Genomic DNA, 19,613 nt, shown 5'->3' on the forward strand with positions numbered 1-19,613 from the left:
CTCGACTGCCTTTGAACTCCAGACTGGCCTTGAGCTCCTGATCCTCTTCCTTTCACCTCCCAATTGCAGTGATTGACTCTCAATAGTAAGAAACAATCTTTTATAGTAAAACAAAGTGAAAATGCCATTCTTCTAAAATGTTAACCAATTCTTTTAAAAATGTTATGAATGATGTTAAAGAGGAAACAGCCACTTTTACAAGCAGGCTCCTTTCCCACTGTAGCCACACTGCACCCTGTGATGGATCTAGTACCACCTCCATCCTTCACAGCTCCTTCTGTTTGCTTCACATCAGTATATATCATATAAGAAATAGGATTTATTTAACTGTCCGTCTCAGCCATTAGAACTGTTCATTCAGGACTATGACTAGAATTGAATTATTTAATAACTAATCTCTTGAATAACTCTGGAATGAATAAAATATGCATGCCCTTTGTCTTCTTGGCCTTGGAAAAAACAGTTGACAATGACCTAAAAGGTGTGGACCTCCACCCATGTGACCCCTTTCCCACCTGAGTGCCCTGGTCAGTAGGTGCGATGAACACAATGAAAGGTGAAAGCTCAGCTGTCCGAACAGTCTTTAGGGTCTAGGAAAAGGGAAGAAAAGGAGAAACAAACAACCCAGTTGTCTGTCAGAATGTATTCCTTCTAATAAGTGTTAAATCCCAATACCAATTTGTATCATGCTGACCCCACTAAAACTTTAGGAAGCAAGATTTCCAGGAGCTCACGTCCCTCATTACATGGCTGAAACCATTGTTCCTGCCCTTTTATGCCTACATACCTGGGGCTCAATGTCAAGGATGGCAATCTTGTCCTGCTTATGAATCTGGTGCACTGTTTCAAATTTGGTGCCAAACATGTTGCCCTGATAGCTGCCAAACTCCAAGAACTCATTGGCAGAGATGTTCTTCGTCATCTCCTCTGTTGAGATGAAATGATACTCCTTCCCATCTTCCTCACTCTTCTTTGGTGGCCGTGTTGTATCTGTGTATAAGAACTCAAATCCTTGATGAGCTCTTCTTGGTCCTTGCTATCTTTTAGTGTACTGACTCAAAATGTCTATATGGAAACTCTACCCATCTTTGGGGCAGATAATATAATAGAGATGTTTTTCTCATGAACTGAAGGATTGGTACTGGAAGGTAGTACAGATACAATACCCCCACCTACCCATCTCTCCAGCACTGTTTTGTTTTTATGACATGGAAAGAACACAATGGTTTTGTTTAAACATTTTGTTAAAAAGTTAAAATGTTGGGGCTGGCAATTTTTCAGCATTTGCCACAGAAGGCTCATAACCTGAGAACCTGAAACCATGTGGTGGAAGGAAAGGACTGACTCCTATAAATTGTATTCTGACTTCCATACACATGCTATAAAATGAGTGCACACACACACATGCTGTGGCATGAGTACACACACTGCATAATAATACTGTATAATAATACTGAGTAATAAATAATTCTTTAAAAAAGTTAAAATGTTAAGAGTAACACTCTAGTGCAGAGATAAATTATATATTCCCAGCCTCTTTTTATCCTATGATGAACCATCTTTACCTTCCACGCCAGACACTTGTCTCTAAAATGACTTCTTTCCCTCAACTTGCACATTGAAAACCCTGGCAAGGGTGTGTGTGTGTGTGTGTGTGTGTGTGTGTGTGTGTGTGGGTGTGTGCCAGTGCCATGATGTGCATATGAAAGTCAGGGGTCAACCAGTGGGAGTCAGTTCTACTACCATGTGGTTCTGAGGGTTAAATTCATATTGTTAGGGTTAGCAGCCATCTCCTCAGCCCTATAAGTATATATTACATTTCCAAATATTTTGTGTTTTATGTGTGATTTTTCCTTCCTTCCCCCTCTCCCTTTCCCTTTCCTTCTCCCTCCTACTCCCTCTTTCTCTCCCTCCCTCCCTCCCTCCCTTCCTCCCTCCCTCCCTTCCTTTGCTCTTCAATGTGGATTCCAAAGACTGAAATCAGGACGTCATACTTTCCGAGAACTTTACTGACAGAGTTATCTCCCCAACCCCCCAAATTTTCAGTTTTCATGATTAAATATATGAAATAAAATAACAAGAACAAAAACATGTGACATTTCAGAAAAACACTGATTCTAAATTTTGTAACAGGACATTTCTGCCTGACCCTTAGGCTCCTGAGAAATACTTACATGGGGCAGGGTACGCAAACTTCTCTGGATTGTGACTGAGCAGACCATTCTTAATATGGCTACGACCCACCCCACTGGCTCCTGTGTGAGGATAAAGAAAGGCTTCCATCACTTTCACTCAGAAACACTGCTGGGGATAAGACAAGGAATGGGAGGTGGATTTCTATATCCCAGTGCTCAAACAGTTCGGTGTTGTAACAAGGCTGCAACTGAGTCATTACAATTGTCAAGATTTGGGGTCACCAAATAGCTTCAATTCCGTAGTATCCATTTGAGTGGGAAGTCATTCTAAGGCCTAAGAGTTAAGATATGGAACATAATTGCTATTTCTTCAGAGGAATTAGCTACTGGGGAGTTTTCTTTTTATTCCCTAAGCCATCCAAACAGGTAGACAAAGAGCAAACTTAATATAAAAGAATTATGTGCTAAAAACAGTAGAAAACCGTGTAGTATGAAGTGGATCCAGATAGATTACTTGTAGGATCCAGAAGTTCTTTATAACTGCTATGTGAGGTATCTAAGAGACCACACTACATATCTTCCTTACTGCCTTTCCTGAAGAAGGGTAGACATATAACATGGGATTGGAAATAAAGACAGAATTGTGCTCTTGAATTAGCAAATTGGTGAGGAGCAGTAAAAAGATACCGATCAACACCAAGGTCTTCCTCTTGAATGCAGGGAGCCGAACAACTTCCTCATAGGAAACAACATCCAACTGGTCAAAAACTAGAGACAAAGAAAATCAAATCATTAATTTTCAGAGGTGGGGTGATAAAGCACTGGCTGGGGTTAAGGAGTTGACACACTTGATCCAGCAAGAAGGGAAGGTTGGGTGTGGTGGTACATGCCTATAATCCAAGGTCTGAGGCCCTGTCTACAAAAAAGTAAATAAAATGCAGGGAGAGAGACCATGGACATGAAATCAGAGGGGGGTTGCTGGGAGGGATGTTTAGATATTTCTATGTGATGAAGAATGATATATAAGAAAGTAAAGCAGAAAGTACTTCCCATAAAAATTCCGAGGAAAGGACTGACATGACCCCATTTTAATTCTGAATGAACTATCTAGAACGTTAGGTGAGAAAAAAAAAAAAAACTGCAGGGGCTAGAGTTTAAGCAGTGAGACTGGACACACCAAACTCTAGCTCAATTCCATGACTATGCCGTGAAAAACAATTCCAAGCGGAATCCAAACTTACTGAGGAATAATGTTTTGCTCATTAAATATGCTAGCAAAATGGCTGTAGCAGCTGGAGGAGGTGCTGATAAACTGAAGAACAGGATGTGAGAGCAGGCTCACTCTGTATTACATATGCATGTGGTTCTTTTAGGTCTATGATTTGGTTTTCTCAGCATCCCCCATCTGAACTTTTTACATGGCTCTGTAGGCTAGTCCATAGGATTCTGATTTTATATGCTTTTTTTTATAACTCTATGTTCTTTTCTGTATCCCTTTGACCTGACCTTTTCAGTCTCTTTCAGTCTCAGCACTGTAACAGTTCTCTATCCCCAACACAGATTCAATCTCTCTAGAACATTTAACTTGGGTGTCTCACAGCCACTTAGAGGTCAATCAATATCATCACTGTAAACCCTCTAACATCCCTTATTTTAGAGAACAGAACCAATATTGAGCCAACCATTCAAGATGGAAAAGGGGCTCTTAGACAAACGGTCCTCTACTCCTTCACAGATGCCTTTGCCATGGTAGCTTTGGGTTCTTTGATTTGTTCATGCATCTGTCACTGTCTCTGAATGCTCCGAACAAGATGGAAACATTAAATAAATTATAGATTGGTATTCATTTATTATCAGCAACCCACTTGAAATTCAGCCCTCCGTATTCATGAGCCCTGTATCCTCAGATTCAATCAACCACAAATTGAAATATTTTGCATCTATATTAAACATATACAGACTTTCTCTTTCATTATTCCCTAAACAATATACTGCAATTATTTATACAGCATTTTCATTGTATTAGAAAAAAATCAAGATTTTCTTTTTCAGTCATGGTCTCACTGTGCAGTTCTGCCTTGCTTAAAATTTTCAAAGGAGGATATACATAAGTCCTATATAAATTCTACACCCTTTTTTGAGGGTGTTGGAGCATCTGTTGATTTTGATAACCACTGGGTGGGTACTGGAACCATTCCTCTGTAGATACTGAATCAGCAGAATAAAGATAAGAATGGAGAAAAGTCTGGAAGACTTGATCAGTTTGTTACTTGAGAGGTGAGGTGATGAGTAGGTGTGGACAGACCACTAGCTTTCATGAATATGCACTGGCATTATCTCTCTGACAGCAGTAAGTTTATGAATAAAATGAGTAAAGGAAAGTCAAAAGAAATGGCACATTTTCTATACATCCCACTATGTACTGCATCCTCACCTCTTTCCTTCTGGTTAAAGAGGTGGAGAAACACTAATGCTACTTGGACTCTTCAGAGGGACACAGAAAACTTACTGGAACTGTGCTTAGCCAGGTACTTGTCTTTACACTTCTTCTTCTTCCCAAAGGGACTGCAACTTGGTGCTTCACTTGGAGCAGAGTGAGCCACGCTTGCCACTCTCCTGTGAAGAACAGACGACTAAAACTCAGTAGGTCCTCAGTGTAAAGGCCTGTGAAGTACTGGGCTACCTCCTTTCTTTTCTGTAGTTAAGTTTTGAGACTGACCCAGTTCCTTGACTCTAAAATTCTTCAGGCAGAGATGCCCTCACACACTTCCCTTCCTTTCTTCATAATTTTACATGGTCACCCAGGCACAAGGCAGTGCAAATGTTTTCAGGAGGAAAAAGTGATATCCTCCCCTTAGTGCAGCCTGACCATTCTTCCACCTTTGAGGTAAAACCTGGAAAATTGGGCTAACACTCAGTTCATCATAAGAAATATATTATCTACAACAACTTAATCTATAAATAAAGCACACAGAATCATATATATGACTGAAACAATAGCTTCAATAACAATACCACCTGTTAGTGTGTAATCTATACTGATGTTTCTATGAATCAGCTTTTGTTTTTAGCCAGGGTCTTAATATGTAGCTCAGGTGGCTTTGAACTTGCCTTAGTCTTCTGAGCATTCTGAATTACAGGCCTCAGCTACAATATCTAACTCTCATTAAAAAAAAAATGTATGTTGTAGTCTACTAAATTGATTTCATGCCTCATTAGTAAGCCTCAGTTTCACTTTGTGCTCTCCTGAGTCTGTCTTAGCTATCTGCATTTCCTGATCTTACTATGTTCTTCACCAGGCGTTAGCTCTAAAAATGGCCCAGAAGTTATAGACAGCATACTCCAGGTTTTGACCAACATCTTCCAGGTTTGTACTGTATTTCTTCTGTTGTTCTAATGATAAACATTTATTTATACAAAACACATCCTGTGGTTAGGTGCTTTTTACAATTGGAAATGAGACCAAGCAGAACTCTAACTTCAAACTAAAGGCCTCTATATGTTTGCAGGGGTCACCATTTGGCACTCGATAGACAGCTAAGTGGGTTGTACTTACATATTTAGGAATTTGTATATTAAGAATGTATGTATGTATGTATATATATTCAACTGCTAATGAAAAAACAGGCCATGAATTCTGAAGAGAGCAAAGAAATATATATGAAAAGTTTAGAAGGAAGAAAGGGGGAAAATGATGTAATTATATTATAATCTCAAAAACATAATAGAAAGAAATAGGTCTGGTACAGGAACTTGCACTCTTTGAGGTTCTGATGTCATTTTCTACAAGGAGGTCAACAATGAATATGGATTTTTTTACCACTCTATGGTCATGTGTGGTAGCCTTTCACTAAGTCAGCAACCTGACTAGAGGACAAGAATATGTATAAAAGACACATACTTAAAATGTGACTGTTTTCAGAAGTTTTCTTAGAAACAGTACTGAGTGATTGAAGAGATATGGGAAACAAGGAATAGGGCTCTGTAACTGGTAAGAGTGTTTAAGGAAACAGGCCAATAAAAGGCTCCTTTCCCTGAAACAAATGTCCTTTCAATGAACCGTTATCAACTCCTGTGGACCCTTCCTCATCTATTATGTAAAGAAAACTAGAACATATGGAGATATGGAAAATATACGCAAGACAGCAGATTTCTGAAGCTAAGCAATTAGCTACTGCAGGGGCTTTCCACCAGTACAAACATGCTCACCATTCCTGTAGCTCAGGAGAAGGGATTAATCCTGCAGACTCTTTGGAGGAGCCCTCCACCCGCCCCTGCCACCAATTGCTGTCATCTTTGTTGATTATCTGGATAATGTCTCCAGTAACAAACTTCAGTCCTGCCTCCTTGCAAGGAATAAGGTTGTCCTTTTGGGGATCATAGTCAAACTGTGCTCTCATGAACATCTGTAAAAGAAGGCAAATAAGACCTCAGGAAAAACACTAACACTAGAGCATGTACGTAAAAAGTCCCACTATAAGGAAATGAGCAAGAATGAGGCAAAAATGGTAGGCACATGTGCAGCTGAATTGTTCAAGTGTTCTTAAGTACATACTGCTGTGTTTGTAGAAGAATCAAAACTGATCTTTTTAACAAGAAGACATTTCTCATGAAATGCCTTTCTGGGTCACCATGTTGTCAGCTCTTGAATCTGAGTTGTCCATCTCAGAGGAGAGAGCTGTTACCATCCGTCTGAAAATACTCTCAAAAATATGGTAAAGTTGATATATCTTTCTCTAGCAGACAGTCTAGCAATATGAATGTGTCCATCATCTTCAAATACTGACATTCTTTGCCCTACCTTCTATCAAACTATGTATTTATCTTATATAAATCATGCTTATGTGGATAAGTATGTTTATCTCAGCATTATTTATAAGAGCAAAGTATTGAAAAAAATTTTATTTCCTAAGACATTTTAATTTATCTGTGATAAATGGTTAAGTAGCTGCTAAGTATATTACCATGTAACATGAAATCCCAATTTATAGAATATCTAATGCCCTTGGCAATCCTGCTAACATGTGAAATAAGAACATTAATAAACAGCCGGGCGATGGTGGCCCACGCCTTTAATCCCAGCACTCGGGAGGCAGAGGTAGGCAGATTTCTGAGTTCGAGCCCAGCCTGGTCTACAAAGTGAGTTCCAGGACAGCCAGGGCTATACAGAGAAACCCTGTCTCGAAAAACAAAACAAAACAAACAAACAAAAAAACAGGGCAATTCATCAGAAGGATAAGGAGTCACAATCAAGCAGAATCTAGTTCAGCAACACAAAAGTTGTGACATTAACATAAACATAAAAAGTAGAGAAAAGCCGGGCAGTGGTGGCCCACGCCTTTAATCCCAGCACTTGGGAGGCAGAGGCAGGTGGATTTCTGAGTTCAAAGCCAGCCTGGTCTCTAGAGTGAGTTCCAGGACAGTCCAGGCTATACAGAGAAACCCTGTCTCGAAAAAACAAAAAAAAAAGGGGGAAAAAAAGTAGAGAAAAAAAAAATCACACGATTTTGTCACTAGGTACAAAGAAAAAATTTAACATCCAAACATTAAAATTTTAATGAACTTGTAACAGAAGGGATCTCCTTGAGACTAATAAATACCTTCAAAAGCCTTACAGCTTGGGGTTAGAGGGATGGTTCAGGTGACAAGGACTGCTCTTTCAGAGGACCTGTATGTGACTCCCAGCACCTATATCAGGTGGCTCATAACGAGCTCCAGGGGAATCTTGATACCTCTGACGTCTGTGAGCACCTGAACTCATACGCACATATACACACAGAGACACAGAATTAAAATAATACAAACAAATAAAACCCCGCAGCCAACATACTTTACAATGTAATACTAAAACTTTGTCTTCAATATTGAGAAATAGAGAAGGATCCTGCTGTTATTACTTCTTTGGGGATATTGTGAAGATGTCTTTTTTCCACAAAATGATATGGAGATTTAACTCAAGGGTAAATAAATAGACCAACTACACAGAATATGCCTACATATATGACATGATAAAAGTGATGATACATATAGTATGAACAGGATGTTCATTCATTTTTTGTTTGTTTGTTTGGCTTTTTCGAGAATAGGGTTTCTCTGTATAGCCCTGGCTGTCCTGGAACTCACTTTATAGACCAGCCTGGTCTACAGAGTGAGTTCCAGGAGGACAGCCAAGGCTACACAGAGAAACCCTGCCTTGAAAAACCAAAAAACATACATCCAAGGAGTTCATGGCACTTCCTATAAGCAAAAAACCAAACCAAACAAAAACAAAAAACTGGCCATAATCACAGCACATTTATACGATGAATCAGAGAAACTTCACCTATTGCAATAAGTAACATGGATGACTCATTTAAATATAGTACTGAATGCAATGAAAAAGAAAAAGGAATAAAGGGCCGAGGAGACTGCTCAGTTGAGTTGGTAAAATTCCTACTATATAGTTCAATTTATATAAACTTCAAAATGGGGCAAAACTCTTTTCTCTTGTCAGGGTGGTGGTGAGCCTGGAAGAAATGAGATAAGAAGTAATAGATGCTGGACATATTCTGCCTTTTGAATTGGGTGCTGTTCAGTTCATGAATGTAACCAGTTTTATACGTGTGGTCTATTCATTTTGTTATATGTATGAACACAAACAGCAAAAACTCAATTTAAAAGGTTAAGACTAGACTATTTCACACTGGAGGTAATAATAGAAATTTCAGGTTTGATATGAGTATTTATTTTCATTTCTTTTTTTACTCACATGTGCTCAGTTGCCTGTGGAGGCCAGAAGAAGGCAACAGATTCCCTAGATCTAGTGTTATAGACCACTGTGAAGTACCTGATGTGGGTACTGTCAATCAAATTCATGTCCTCTGAAAGAGCAGCAAATTCTCTTAACCTGAAGCATCTCTCCAGCCCAAGGTTTGGTATTTTAACCTTTTTTGCACATTCATTTGCCAAGGTCCTGTCCCATCTATTCCTCTGCTACTGATAACTTGTTCCTAACACTTCCAACATTGTCTTCTTCCTCAAAGAAAAAGGAAGAAAGGGCTGAGGAGACTCTTCAATTGAGTTAGTAAAATACTTGCCTTATATGTACTTTGCAATTGAGTTTGACCCTCAGAATTCACATTAAAAAGCTGAGTCAAGTGGTTCAGAGCTGGGAAGGAGAGAGACAGAAGGATTCCTGAGGCTCATTAGCTAACCAAACTAACCTAATGGGTAAGATCCAGGCTAGGGTGGGTGAGGTGGAACTTTGTCTCCAAAAAAAAAAAAATGGGGACTGAGAGAGGTAGCTCAGTTGATAAAGTATCTACCACACAACCATGAGAACCTGAGTTCAGACCCCAGTTAAATCTAAAAAAAACTGGGCACAATGTGTTGCCTGAAATTCCAGTACTGGAGAAGAGGGTCAGGGAGAAGAAATAGGTGAATCCCTGAAGCTCATTGGCCAACCATTCTAGCCCAATCAATGAATTTCAGGTTCCTTGAGAGACACCTCTCAAAAATAAATAAATAAATAAATAAATAAAGGTAAGGTGAGGTTAATATAAACCTCTGGCCTCCACACTCATATACATACATGTGCACATGCGCACACACATTTACACAAGAACACCCCAACAAACACATAAAGATGGATGACACCCAAGGTTGTCCTCTGCCCTCTACACAAATGCACTTGAACACACATGAACAAGCACAACAAGCACACACAGACACAAGAAAAATAGAGAGAAAATAAAGGAGATGACAGAGTGGACAATAGGATAATAGGATCCCAAGCCAAGCAACTAAACACCTGTGAGAGATTCAAAATGTATAGTTATAGAATCATGTAATTTTAAATAAAATCTCAAAGACCACCAAACAGCACAAAAGAGAAAATGGCACTCTATACCTGTAGCGCAGGAAGGCGACTCTGCTGATTAGCAATGACTTTTAATGAGATCATTCCTTTGGTTTCCTTCTATTAAAAAAGAAAAGAAAAATGAAACTGTAGCAAAAACTTACGGGGGGTGGAGGAATAGGGTTTTATAAAGTCAGGGTTTTCACGACAGAACCATTTTTATAGTTTAAGATTTGGTCAGATATTACCTCTTGAACCATGAGATTGTCATGTACTTCCCACACCAGCATAACTGAAGACACAAAAATAATAATGCAATAAAACATTGCAAATATTTACAGTCACATGTTTCTTTTGGTTTTTGGTTTTTCTATATAGCTGAGGCTGGCCTTAACCTATGATCATTTCTGCCTCAGGCTTCCAAGTCCCATCGCAACTGGAAGTAGATACAAGTTTAACTTGTTATTGGCCTCCTAAGAGCTTTTATTATAGGCATGAGCTATATTGCATTCAGCTTAACGATTTATTTTGTAATTTAGTTACCATAATTACAGCTGATCATCCTCTCTTTTTTTCTTACAATTTAAATAATAAAATATGCATAATATCACATACAAATGTTTTCAAATTATGTATATATCATATGACTAACATATGCATTACTTCACAACTTATTTTTGTTGTGACAATACTCAACATATATTCGCTTAGGACTTTTCAAGAATATAATCCGGATCACAGGGCTCCCAATGGAGGAGCTAGAGAAAGTACCCAAGGAGCTAAAGGGATCTGCAACCCTATAGGTGGAACAACATTATGAACTAACCAGTACCCCGGAGCTCTTGACTCTAGCTGCATATGTATCAAAAGATGGCCTAGTAGGCCATCACTGGAAAGAGAGGCCCATTTATAGGCAAACTTTATATGCCCCAGTACAGGGTAACGCCAGGGCCAAAAAGTGGGAGTGGGTGGGTAGGGGGGTGGGGGGGAAGGTATGGGGGACTTTTGGGATAGCATTGGAAATGTAAATGAGGAAAATACCTAATAAAAAATATTTAAAAAAGACAAACTGAAAAAAAAAGAATATAATCCGGTGCCGGGCGTGGTGGCACACGCCTTTAATCCCAGCACTCGGGAGGCAGAGGCAGGCGGATTTCTGAGTTCGAGGCCAGCCTGGTCTACAAAGTGAGTTCCAGGACAGCCAGGGCTACACAGAGAAACTCTGTCTCGAAAAACCAAAAATAAATAAATAAATAAATAAATAAATAAATGGTTTGTTGTATTATTTATAGTTCCATGATCCCCACCCATTCCCAGCCCCTGATCAGCACCATTCCACTCTCTACTTCTACAGGTTTGCCTTTCTTGATTCTACGTATATAAGAGTTTACGTGATGACTATCTTTCTGGGTGTGGCTTATTTATATAATGTCCTCCTGGTGCACCTATGTTGTATCAAATAATGGGATTTCCTTTTTGTATAAGACAGGACAGCATTTCATAGTGTGTATATACCACATATTTTTAGTTTATTGGACTCCATAGCTTGGCTATGATGGATTGTGCAGTAGTAATTGAGCAGATTTTTAAAAGGTTGGTCAGTAGTTTTTTTGTTTCTTTTGCCCAGTTTTCTATTTGGTTTTGTTTTTAAAATGAAATTTAGATTTCCCCAGAATTATTAGCTCTTTTCTGATGTACTATCTTTTTAGCTTATGCTCATTTGCAAGTAGTTCAATGTCAGAGGCCCACTTTAAGGGCCAAATTTCTGACATCACTCCCGGTACTATGATATTACTGGGCAGCCCAGTAATAATTAGGTAGCACATTCAAAAAGGGAGTTTGAAAAGTTTCATGAAGGACATTATTCACACAGGTATACATATCCTCAGGAAGAATTCTCTCCCTTGTTGGATCTTTCGAGGATGTCCACACCTGTGTGAAATTGGTACCTACAGGAGCAGATTCGTCAGGTAAGAGAGCAAGCACATAAATACCTTTAATAACTGCTTGCTGAATCTACTGAAGCCCAAGTGATCTAGAAACTAAAATCAACCTACTGACATGTAAGACAAAGTTAAGAAAGATGGCAAAGTATCAGGAGGGGCAAACAGAAAGGCAGCATAAACACCAAGCAGAATCCACATAGTGGATTCTGAGACTACAGACTGAGAGAAACGAATCCACCTGCTCAAAGCCATACAGCAAGAATAAAGTAAAGCAAGGATTCAGAAATACCAATATACACCACAATCTCCAGATACCCAGGGCAATAGTCTTGTTTTTTTTTTATGAGATTGATGCTCTCAAGTTACTAGCCCTGCTTTGCAGTTTTAGTAAATGAAAGCAGAGAAATAATATTTCTTAGACAGAATATCAGAGGATCAGAAGTGATAAACACCCTCTCAATAAGATAACCATGCTTTTGCAGAGAAATGAGATACAGTGGCACCAGTTCCCATATACCTTTCATGAACATAGAAGATAGTATTTGTCTGGTGCAGAGAATACCCACCATTGCCTTCTGCAACTGATCTACTGAGTGATTAGTCACATTTGTGCCATTGATTTCTAGGATCTCATCCCCAACATGAAGGGAGCCTGTCATTAAACAAACAAACAAAAGACTCAATGCATAAAATAATAAAAAGTCAAACAAGAGCTGTTAGTATAGCTCAAGAATACCACATAATCAAAAATAGAATTTAAGGCATTTTATAAAATAGATAAAATTCAAATAGTAGAAGTATTCAACCAGGAGAGATAAAAACAAATTTGGTTCTGAATCTATCTAGCACAGTTCAATACTGCCTCATCCTTTTTTATTTCAGTCATCCAAGAGCTGTCTGCGTAAAAGCATCTCATCCTTGAATTCCTGGAATTAGAATAGCTGCCAACCCCAGGAGACTTGGACACACATATACACATTAAAAAGAATAACCAAGTCAGGGAAAAAGATCTCAGTACTCCCAATTATTCAGTGAGATCAATGTTTCTTTGTTAAACACATGTTCTTAGATGGTTAGTCAATGTTAAAATTCTATGTGAAGGATGGTTACCAAATTCATGTCACCTTGGATGAATAAAAAACATAGTTAAACATAAAAGGGTAGGACATAATGAGGAAGGACACTCACTGGAGTAGCCATAGCCAACATTGGGAATAGTTTCTAGTTTCTAATACCATTTAGATTATTACCAGCTGCTGAAAATGTTAAATTTTAATTTATTATTCTGTTCTCTCATTGCTCCCTAAATTATATTTTAGTAAATGATATATCTGAAAATTGTTAGCACTCTGACATTAGAGAAATACAATAATTAATTATACCTACTTAAATTTGGTTTCCTCATTCAAGCTGTTAGCTTCAGGAGGGTAGAGATATGGCTTTCTTTACTGTTACATATCAGTATTATGTAATGGGTACATGTAATAATGATTCACTTATTAAGTAAAAAGGAAAGTTTATATGAGAAGGTGCAGAGGAGCTGGGCAGTGGTGGTGCATGACTTTAATCCTGGCACTTAGGAGGCAGAGACAGGCATATCTCTTTGAGTTTGAGGCCAGCCTAGTCTCAACAAAGAAATCCTATCTCAGGGGATTGGGGTGGGGGTGGGGGAGTTCAGAATTCATACTAAAATCTTACCATGCAATTTTCTAGAGTCAGGTGGTTTTGTTTGGTTGGTTTAGTTTTCGAGACAGAGTTTCTCCGTGTAGCCCTGGCTGTCCTGGAACTCACTTTGTAGGCTAAGCTGGCCTCGAACTCAGAGATCTGCCTGCCTCTGGTTCCTGAGGGTTGGGATTAGGGCAGGCACCTCCATGCCTGGTTTAAAGAGTTAATTTTTAAGCCAAGGAATCTCTTGTCACTCTCATGAAAATGCTATCAGTTTGTAGGACTATAAGCTCCTTGTCCCAAACAACTGAACAGAGAGTAAATAATTATCCCAGGGTAAAATTAGACTTAGGACCCCTCCTCCCTGCCAGAGTACCTTGTCTATGAATCATGCCGCCATGGAGAATTCTGGCCACGGTACACGACTGTTTTTCATTCAGCTTCAAAGTGATCCCCTGGAATAAAGGCAATGAAAAGGAAACTTTGTTTTAAGCCCTTGCTGAGGACATCTTTAAAGCATCTTAAGGAAATTTTGCAGGGAAAACCATTTCCATCTGTATCATGGGCAGGTCTCAAGTAGAAAAAGCAGGAAGCTTGCTCTGAAAGGTGCTTGAAATGGGGACAAAGAGACACAGCAGTAAGTCTGTACAATTCCAGGAGTGGCCTTTGGCATATACTCTTACGGCCTAATGACTTTATCAGTAGAGTATAAGTGATAAGGGACAATAGGACAAGAGATTACCATGGGCTCTTCTGTGATCTTCTCAAATTGTATGAGACGAACTCTCCGAGCCTCCTGACCTTTGGCATGGGCAGGGCTACCTGGAGCAGGGGACCCATTGGTGTACATGTCCTCAGTAGTAACATTTGACTGGTTCAATGAAGTCTGTCAAGTTAAAACAGATTAATGGATAAAATACACAGTAAAACTCCATAGTTAATCAACAATCTGTAATTAGAACCCAAAAAGCTTCTAGAATATAAAAAATAGAATATAAAAAAATAGTTATTTTATAAGGTTGACATCTACTCTCATTAGAATCCATGTGAAGCTGTTTGTAAACATTCCTTATTCAATTTAATACACACATTTTACAAGGTCATTGCAGATAAAGGAATGATTTTCATTAAAAAATATTCTGAAGGATTAAGAGATAGCTCATTAACATCATTGGCTATTCTTTGAGAGAACTTGGGTTCAATTTTCAGCACTCACATGGCAGCTCACAACTGTCTGTAACTTAAAAGTTTGGAGGTTGGAGAGATGGCACAGCGGTTAAGAGCACTGACTGCTCTTCTGAAGGTCCTGAGTTCAAATCCCAGCAACCACATGGTGGCTCACAACCATCTGTAATGAGATCTGACGCCCTCTTCTGGTGTGTCTGAAGACAGCTACAGTGTACTTACATATATAATAATAAATAAATCTTGAGTCCACAGAGAGCAGAGGTTCTGAGTTCAATTCTCAGCAACTACATGATGGCTCACAACCATCTGTACAGATAACAGTGTACTCATATACATAAACTAAATAATAAAATAAAAACTTAAAGTTTGGATTATTTGAGGATAATATGAAGACATCTTGCCTTTATTATTCACAAATGTTTGTGCATAAAATAATAAATCAAAACCTACACAGCAAGCCAGAGGAGGAAAAACTAGTGTGAGCTTGGTATTTGGGTATAAACTGAAAATGGAGAGCAGCTTTTTTACTATCCACACACAGAGACACTAGGAAGAGCTGTGAAAAATATATCTTGCCAATTCATTTTTCTGGAGGAAAGAAGAGTCTTGAGTAGGAATCATCATCCCCCCCCCCCCCGCCCCGGCACAGAAGGGTGGGAAGATGACAGACAAGGAGATCTGGCCTAGAAACCTAAGGAGAGAAGTATGTCTTATAACATAGGTGTGCTTTCCACAAAGGTCTCTAAATTTACTGCTTCCTTTCTAACTGAAAAAACAATGAGGACTGGCATAGTGTCACTTACTGTGTAACTTCCACATGAGGAAGTGTTGAGAAATTGTCTTGTTTAGCAGCTAAAATGTCCCAAAACTCATATGACCATCACATGATCTTTATGTTGTAACAAAAATGTTGAAAAGGGGTTGTAATTTGAAAATTAACTTAGAATACCTAGCAACACAGAACTTCACACAACAAACAATTCAATGACACTACAGTCACTGCATGGGAAGACACCATGTAGCCATGAGAAGGAAGCTCTGAGGTAATTTTGAAACCATCTGTTCATGTGGAAAATAAAACAACTTGAAGACAATTATGCTAGTTTCACCATAAATAGTGAAAAAATGAATATATTCACGTTTACCTACACACAAATAATGTCTGGAAGGAACAGTGGTGGTTTCTAGGAAGGGGGAAATTGGTTGGCTACAAGACAGAGTGAAAAGGAAATTGCCTTCACGGGCTAATTTTACTCACCATATCTTCCAAATTGTGCACTATGTGTTTAAATACCTTAAGAAAATAATTTAGCAAAAAAAATATTAAACAGAACTTAAAAACTTGGGACACTTTTTTGGGGGAGGGGGTGAGACAGGGTTTCTCTGTGTAGCCCTGGCTGTCCTGAAACTCACTCTGTAGACCAAGCTGTCCTTGAACTCAGAAACCTACCTGCCTCTGCCTCCCAAGTGCTAGGATTAAAGGCATGTGCCACCACTGCCCAGTGGGACACACTTCTTACGAGAAAAACCCAGTCTAGGATAGATTCCTGGCTCTTTTACTAATGGCTGGTAACTTTGGATTCTTGACCTTCTTGCATTTGTGTTTTTTCAATTGTAAAAATGAGGATGGTAACTTAAGGACTTTACTGGGTTGTGAGCTTAACATAACTTAGAAGCACTGGGTAAATGTGAGCTATGGTTACTATGTTGCTGTACAGCTCTCTATTGGGAGTGCTGACATACCAACAATACCAAAAGAAGCCACTCAAGAAAATGCTCAGCATTCAAATCCTCATATATCCCTTCATTTTTATGTCACAATGATTACTTTCTATTCAGAAAAAATGAAAAATGGAGCTGCTTGAGTTTCAGTTGTTAGAAGCCTGTGTGTGCATCCAGAGTGTACTATACAGATAAAGCACATCAGCCAAAGACCTTTAACCATGTGGCCTTTGGATTGAGAGATGTATTTAGTGCCTGGCAAATAAAGCTCTAGTTAATATATGATTTTAAGACAATACCTGCCAGAAAAATTCTGATTCTTGAGCCCTCCTGTCTCTCCAGTTCTTATCATTTATAGTTAAATAGTTCTAATCTCTATACTTCCCTGGGGAATTGTTGGTTTTCTCATGACTTTTCTAACTTTTTTGTTGTACTTTTTCCCACTCACAAAGTGAAACAGATGTGCATGTGAAGAGTGGGTACTTGTGATTCAGTCAGGGGCTACACAAGGCTGGCAGGTGATAGTAAGGAACTCCCAGCTCTTCTGTATTTAGAGTCATTCATTTCCTTGGACTAGGCATTCTAAGTTCACCATGTGGAAGCAGTTGGCAATGAGCCTAACAGTAGGCTGAACAAATGTTTGTTCATTCCTGTGCTCAGTAGTTCACTGTCATTTTGTTCTGAAGCCAATTGGTTTAAATGAGAAAGTCAACTATAGTTGCCCCTGCTCTATTCACCCCCACTACCCCTGCCCCCACCCCTGCCAATTTTTTCAATCTATTTTTTTATTTCAACTTCCTTTGAGAAACTGTCTCTGCCCTTTGAACTGTGCTGCAGATGTTTCCTCTGAAGGAGGTGTAGGGGGTGAAGCACTGTGGAGTGGCCAGCATTGCTGAAGCCTGCACTTTGTAGAATCTAGGAGTTAAAGGGCAAACAGGACAGCCTGTGCAGAGACACCAAGGTTCAATGCCATGTACAATAGCAGAAAACAAGTCTTGGTTGAATCAGTAGGGAGCATGGTCAGTGAGTCTGCTCCTGATTATCATTCTACCAGAGAAAAAGACTCCTTCTTAGGTTTGGCTGTATCATTTGAAGAGGATATTTCCATTCAAGGTCTGTGTTTTCAGAGAATTTAAACTAAAAAAACAAAAAGTACTATTTTCAAATTATTTAGTCTTTGCCCCAGTTTTCTCAGTACCTAGTATAGTCTGTTAGTCTTCTTCATATTCTGTCCTTCACTTCTAGGATATCTATGATTTTATTTTTCAAAACCAGAAAGACCTAGATACCTTACAGATAGGAATTTGGTTTTATTGTGGCCACAGTGGCTTAAGTAGATTAGAATTTTTATCACATTAAGTTTTGTTCTTTGCACTTTATTTGCTCACCTTAAATAAGACACTGAACTAGAACATCAGGAATAGATGTTTCCTTCAGCAGTCATGACACTTTGGAGGGAGGTCTGATAATTTCTTGCTGTAAAAAATAAATCCATCTAGTTGTGACACTAAAAATGTCCTGAAGTCTGACATGTTAGCCCATATAGTGCCTATAAACTCAGGAGGCTGAGGCAGGAGAATTGCAAGGAATTCAAGGCCAGTTGGGGCAACTGAGTAAGCTACAAGGTAACCTGAGCTAGTGTGAGACAGCGTCTCAAAGCAAGAAACAAACAGATAAACAAAAAAAGCAAAATGTCCTCCTACTTGCCAGCAAGAGAGATAAAATTTGCTGACATTTAATTGGTGCACAGTTTCTTCCCCTAAGCAGTGAGTTGCTCTGTCAGTGTTACTAAAAGAGGACTTTGGGTGTGGAGCATAGAAAGGCAAGATTAAATAACCATACTTCCAAAACTAGCTTGGGGAGGGGAAATGACACCAGAGATAGGGAAAAGGAAACAGAGCTCCAGAATTGAGGAACCAGAATACAACTGTCATAATATGGATTTTTTTCTCGTATTAATTCTTCACTTTTTCTTTTTTTCCCTTTATCAAAAAAAAAAAAGTGATCAAAACACATAATAGCTACCATTCCTGTAAAGGTTTTTGGATTTATTTCCTCAGTTTCATCTAGTATCATCTTTGAACATTTTGTGTAAGTAATGTATGTTGTTTAATAGCTGTACCTTCCTATCACAAAGCCATCTTCGCTGTATCACAAGCAGCATCATAAATCTCCCAGGAGAAGGGACTGGGGAGCAGAGGGAGCAGGGTCCGTAGGTGAATGGGGAGGGGGAGACATGTTACATAGAATCTAATCACAACCACCTCTGGAGGCCTGACATATTAGATTAATAACTATTTACTGTCTAACACTGGAATATGAATGCTACCTTAGTTTACAGCATAGCACAAGGAGACCCCCTGAAATGAAATGCAGAGGGAAATGTGTGAGCTTTTTAGAGCACGAAGTTGGTTTTCACAACCATGTCTGTGAAACAACACAAACGCTCAATAACAGCCAGGCAGATCTACTATTGGATGTGTTCCTTAAAGTCTTATTTTCCTTCTTCAAGTCTGTTAGTAGACTTCCATCCATGAGCAAGTTTTCTTTGACCTTAAGTATTCATTTAGTCCTGGCCTGCCTCTCGGGATTTTCACCTAGGAGGGCTGCTCCAGGCAACTATCCACCACACCCAGATCTCAGCAGGAATCGGGCCCAGTGCTAAGGCCTCCACCCTGGGGGCAAGACACCCAAGATCTGGCCATCCGGGGACAGAGCGCTTGGGAACAAGGCCATGGATAGGAAAAATCCAGCAGCAGATGGAAAGGCCTGGATCCTAGACCCAACCCGAACCCAGAGGACCCCAGGGGTCCCGCTAACCTCAGGTCGGTTACGCTTCTGTAGTAAGTGCTCCAGGTAGAGGTCCGAAAGTGCGGTGCGCATGCTGTTCCCTCCCTCGCCTTCGCTCGACTTGAGCGTCATCTCTCAGGAGCAGAGACAACCAGACGCAGTAGCCGCAGAGCTTTGAGCCCAGGAATCGCAAATCGGGGAACTGCGGCCTGTTCAGAGACGAGCTAGACTAAGGCGGCGGAGGAGGCAGGGATCAAGAGCTGCGCTGAGAGCCAGGAGGGCCAAGCAGAGCAGTACCCACGCTCCGCCTACTCTCCACCCTGGCCCGCC

General features: G+C 39.6%; 1 protein-coding gene across 1 annotated transcript in view; it reads right to left on the bottom strand.

Annotated features, from left to right (window-relative positions):
- Mpp1 (membrane protein, palmitoylated) overlaps positions 1–19,605 on the bottom strand; it is a 21,284-nt gene extending 1,679 nt beyond the window's left edge. Inside the window, exons 1-11 of the mRNA NM_008621.3 lie at positions 19,314–19,605; positions 14,326–14,469; positions 13,960–14,038; positions 12,485–12,570; positions 10,024–10,092; positions 6,345–6,541; positions 4,645–4,751; positions 2,823–2,903; positions 2,175–2,255; positions 788–990; positions 516–590 (exon numbers count right to left, since the gene is read on the bottom strand). Coding sequence (NP_032647.1) covers positions 516–590; positions 788–990; positions 2,175–2,255; positions 2,823–2,903; positions 4,645–4,751; positions 6,345–6,541; positions 10,024–10,092; positions 12,485–12,570; positions 13,960–14,038; positions 14,326–14,469; positions 19,314–19,415 — 1,224 coding nt within the window. The 5' untranslated portion in view covers positions 19,416–19,605. The remainder of the gene's footprint in view (positions 1–515; positions 591–787; positions 991–2,174; positions 2,256–2,822; positions 2,904–4,644; positions 4,752–6,344; positions 6,542–10,023; positions 10,093–12,484; positions 12,571–13,959; positions 14,039–14,325; positions 14,470–19,313) is intronic.
- Between the last annotated feature and the right edge of the window lie 8 nt (positions 19,606–19,613).

This window comes from Mus musculus, chromosome X (genome assembly GCF_000001635.26).
Source record: "Mus musculus strain C57BL/6J chromosome X, GRCm38.p6 C57BL/6J".
Taxonomy (NCBI): Eukaryota; Metazoa; Chordata; class Mammalia; order Rodentia; family Muridae; genus Mus; species Mus musculus.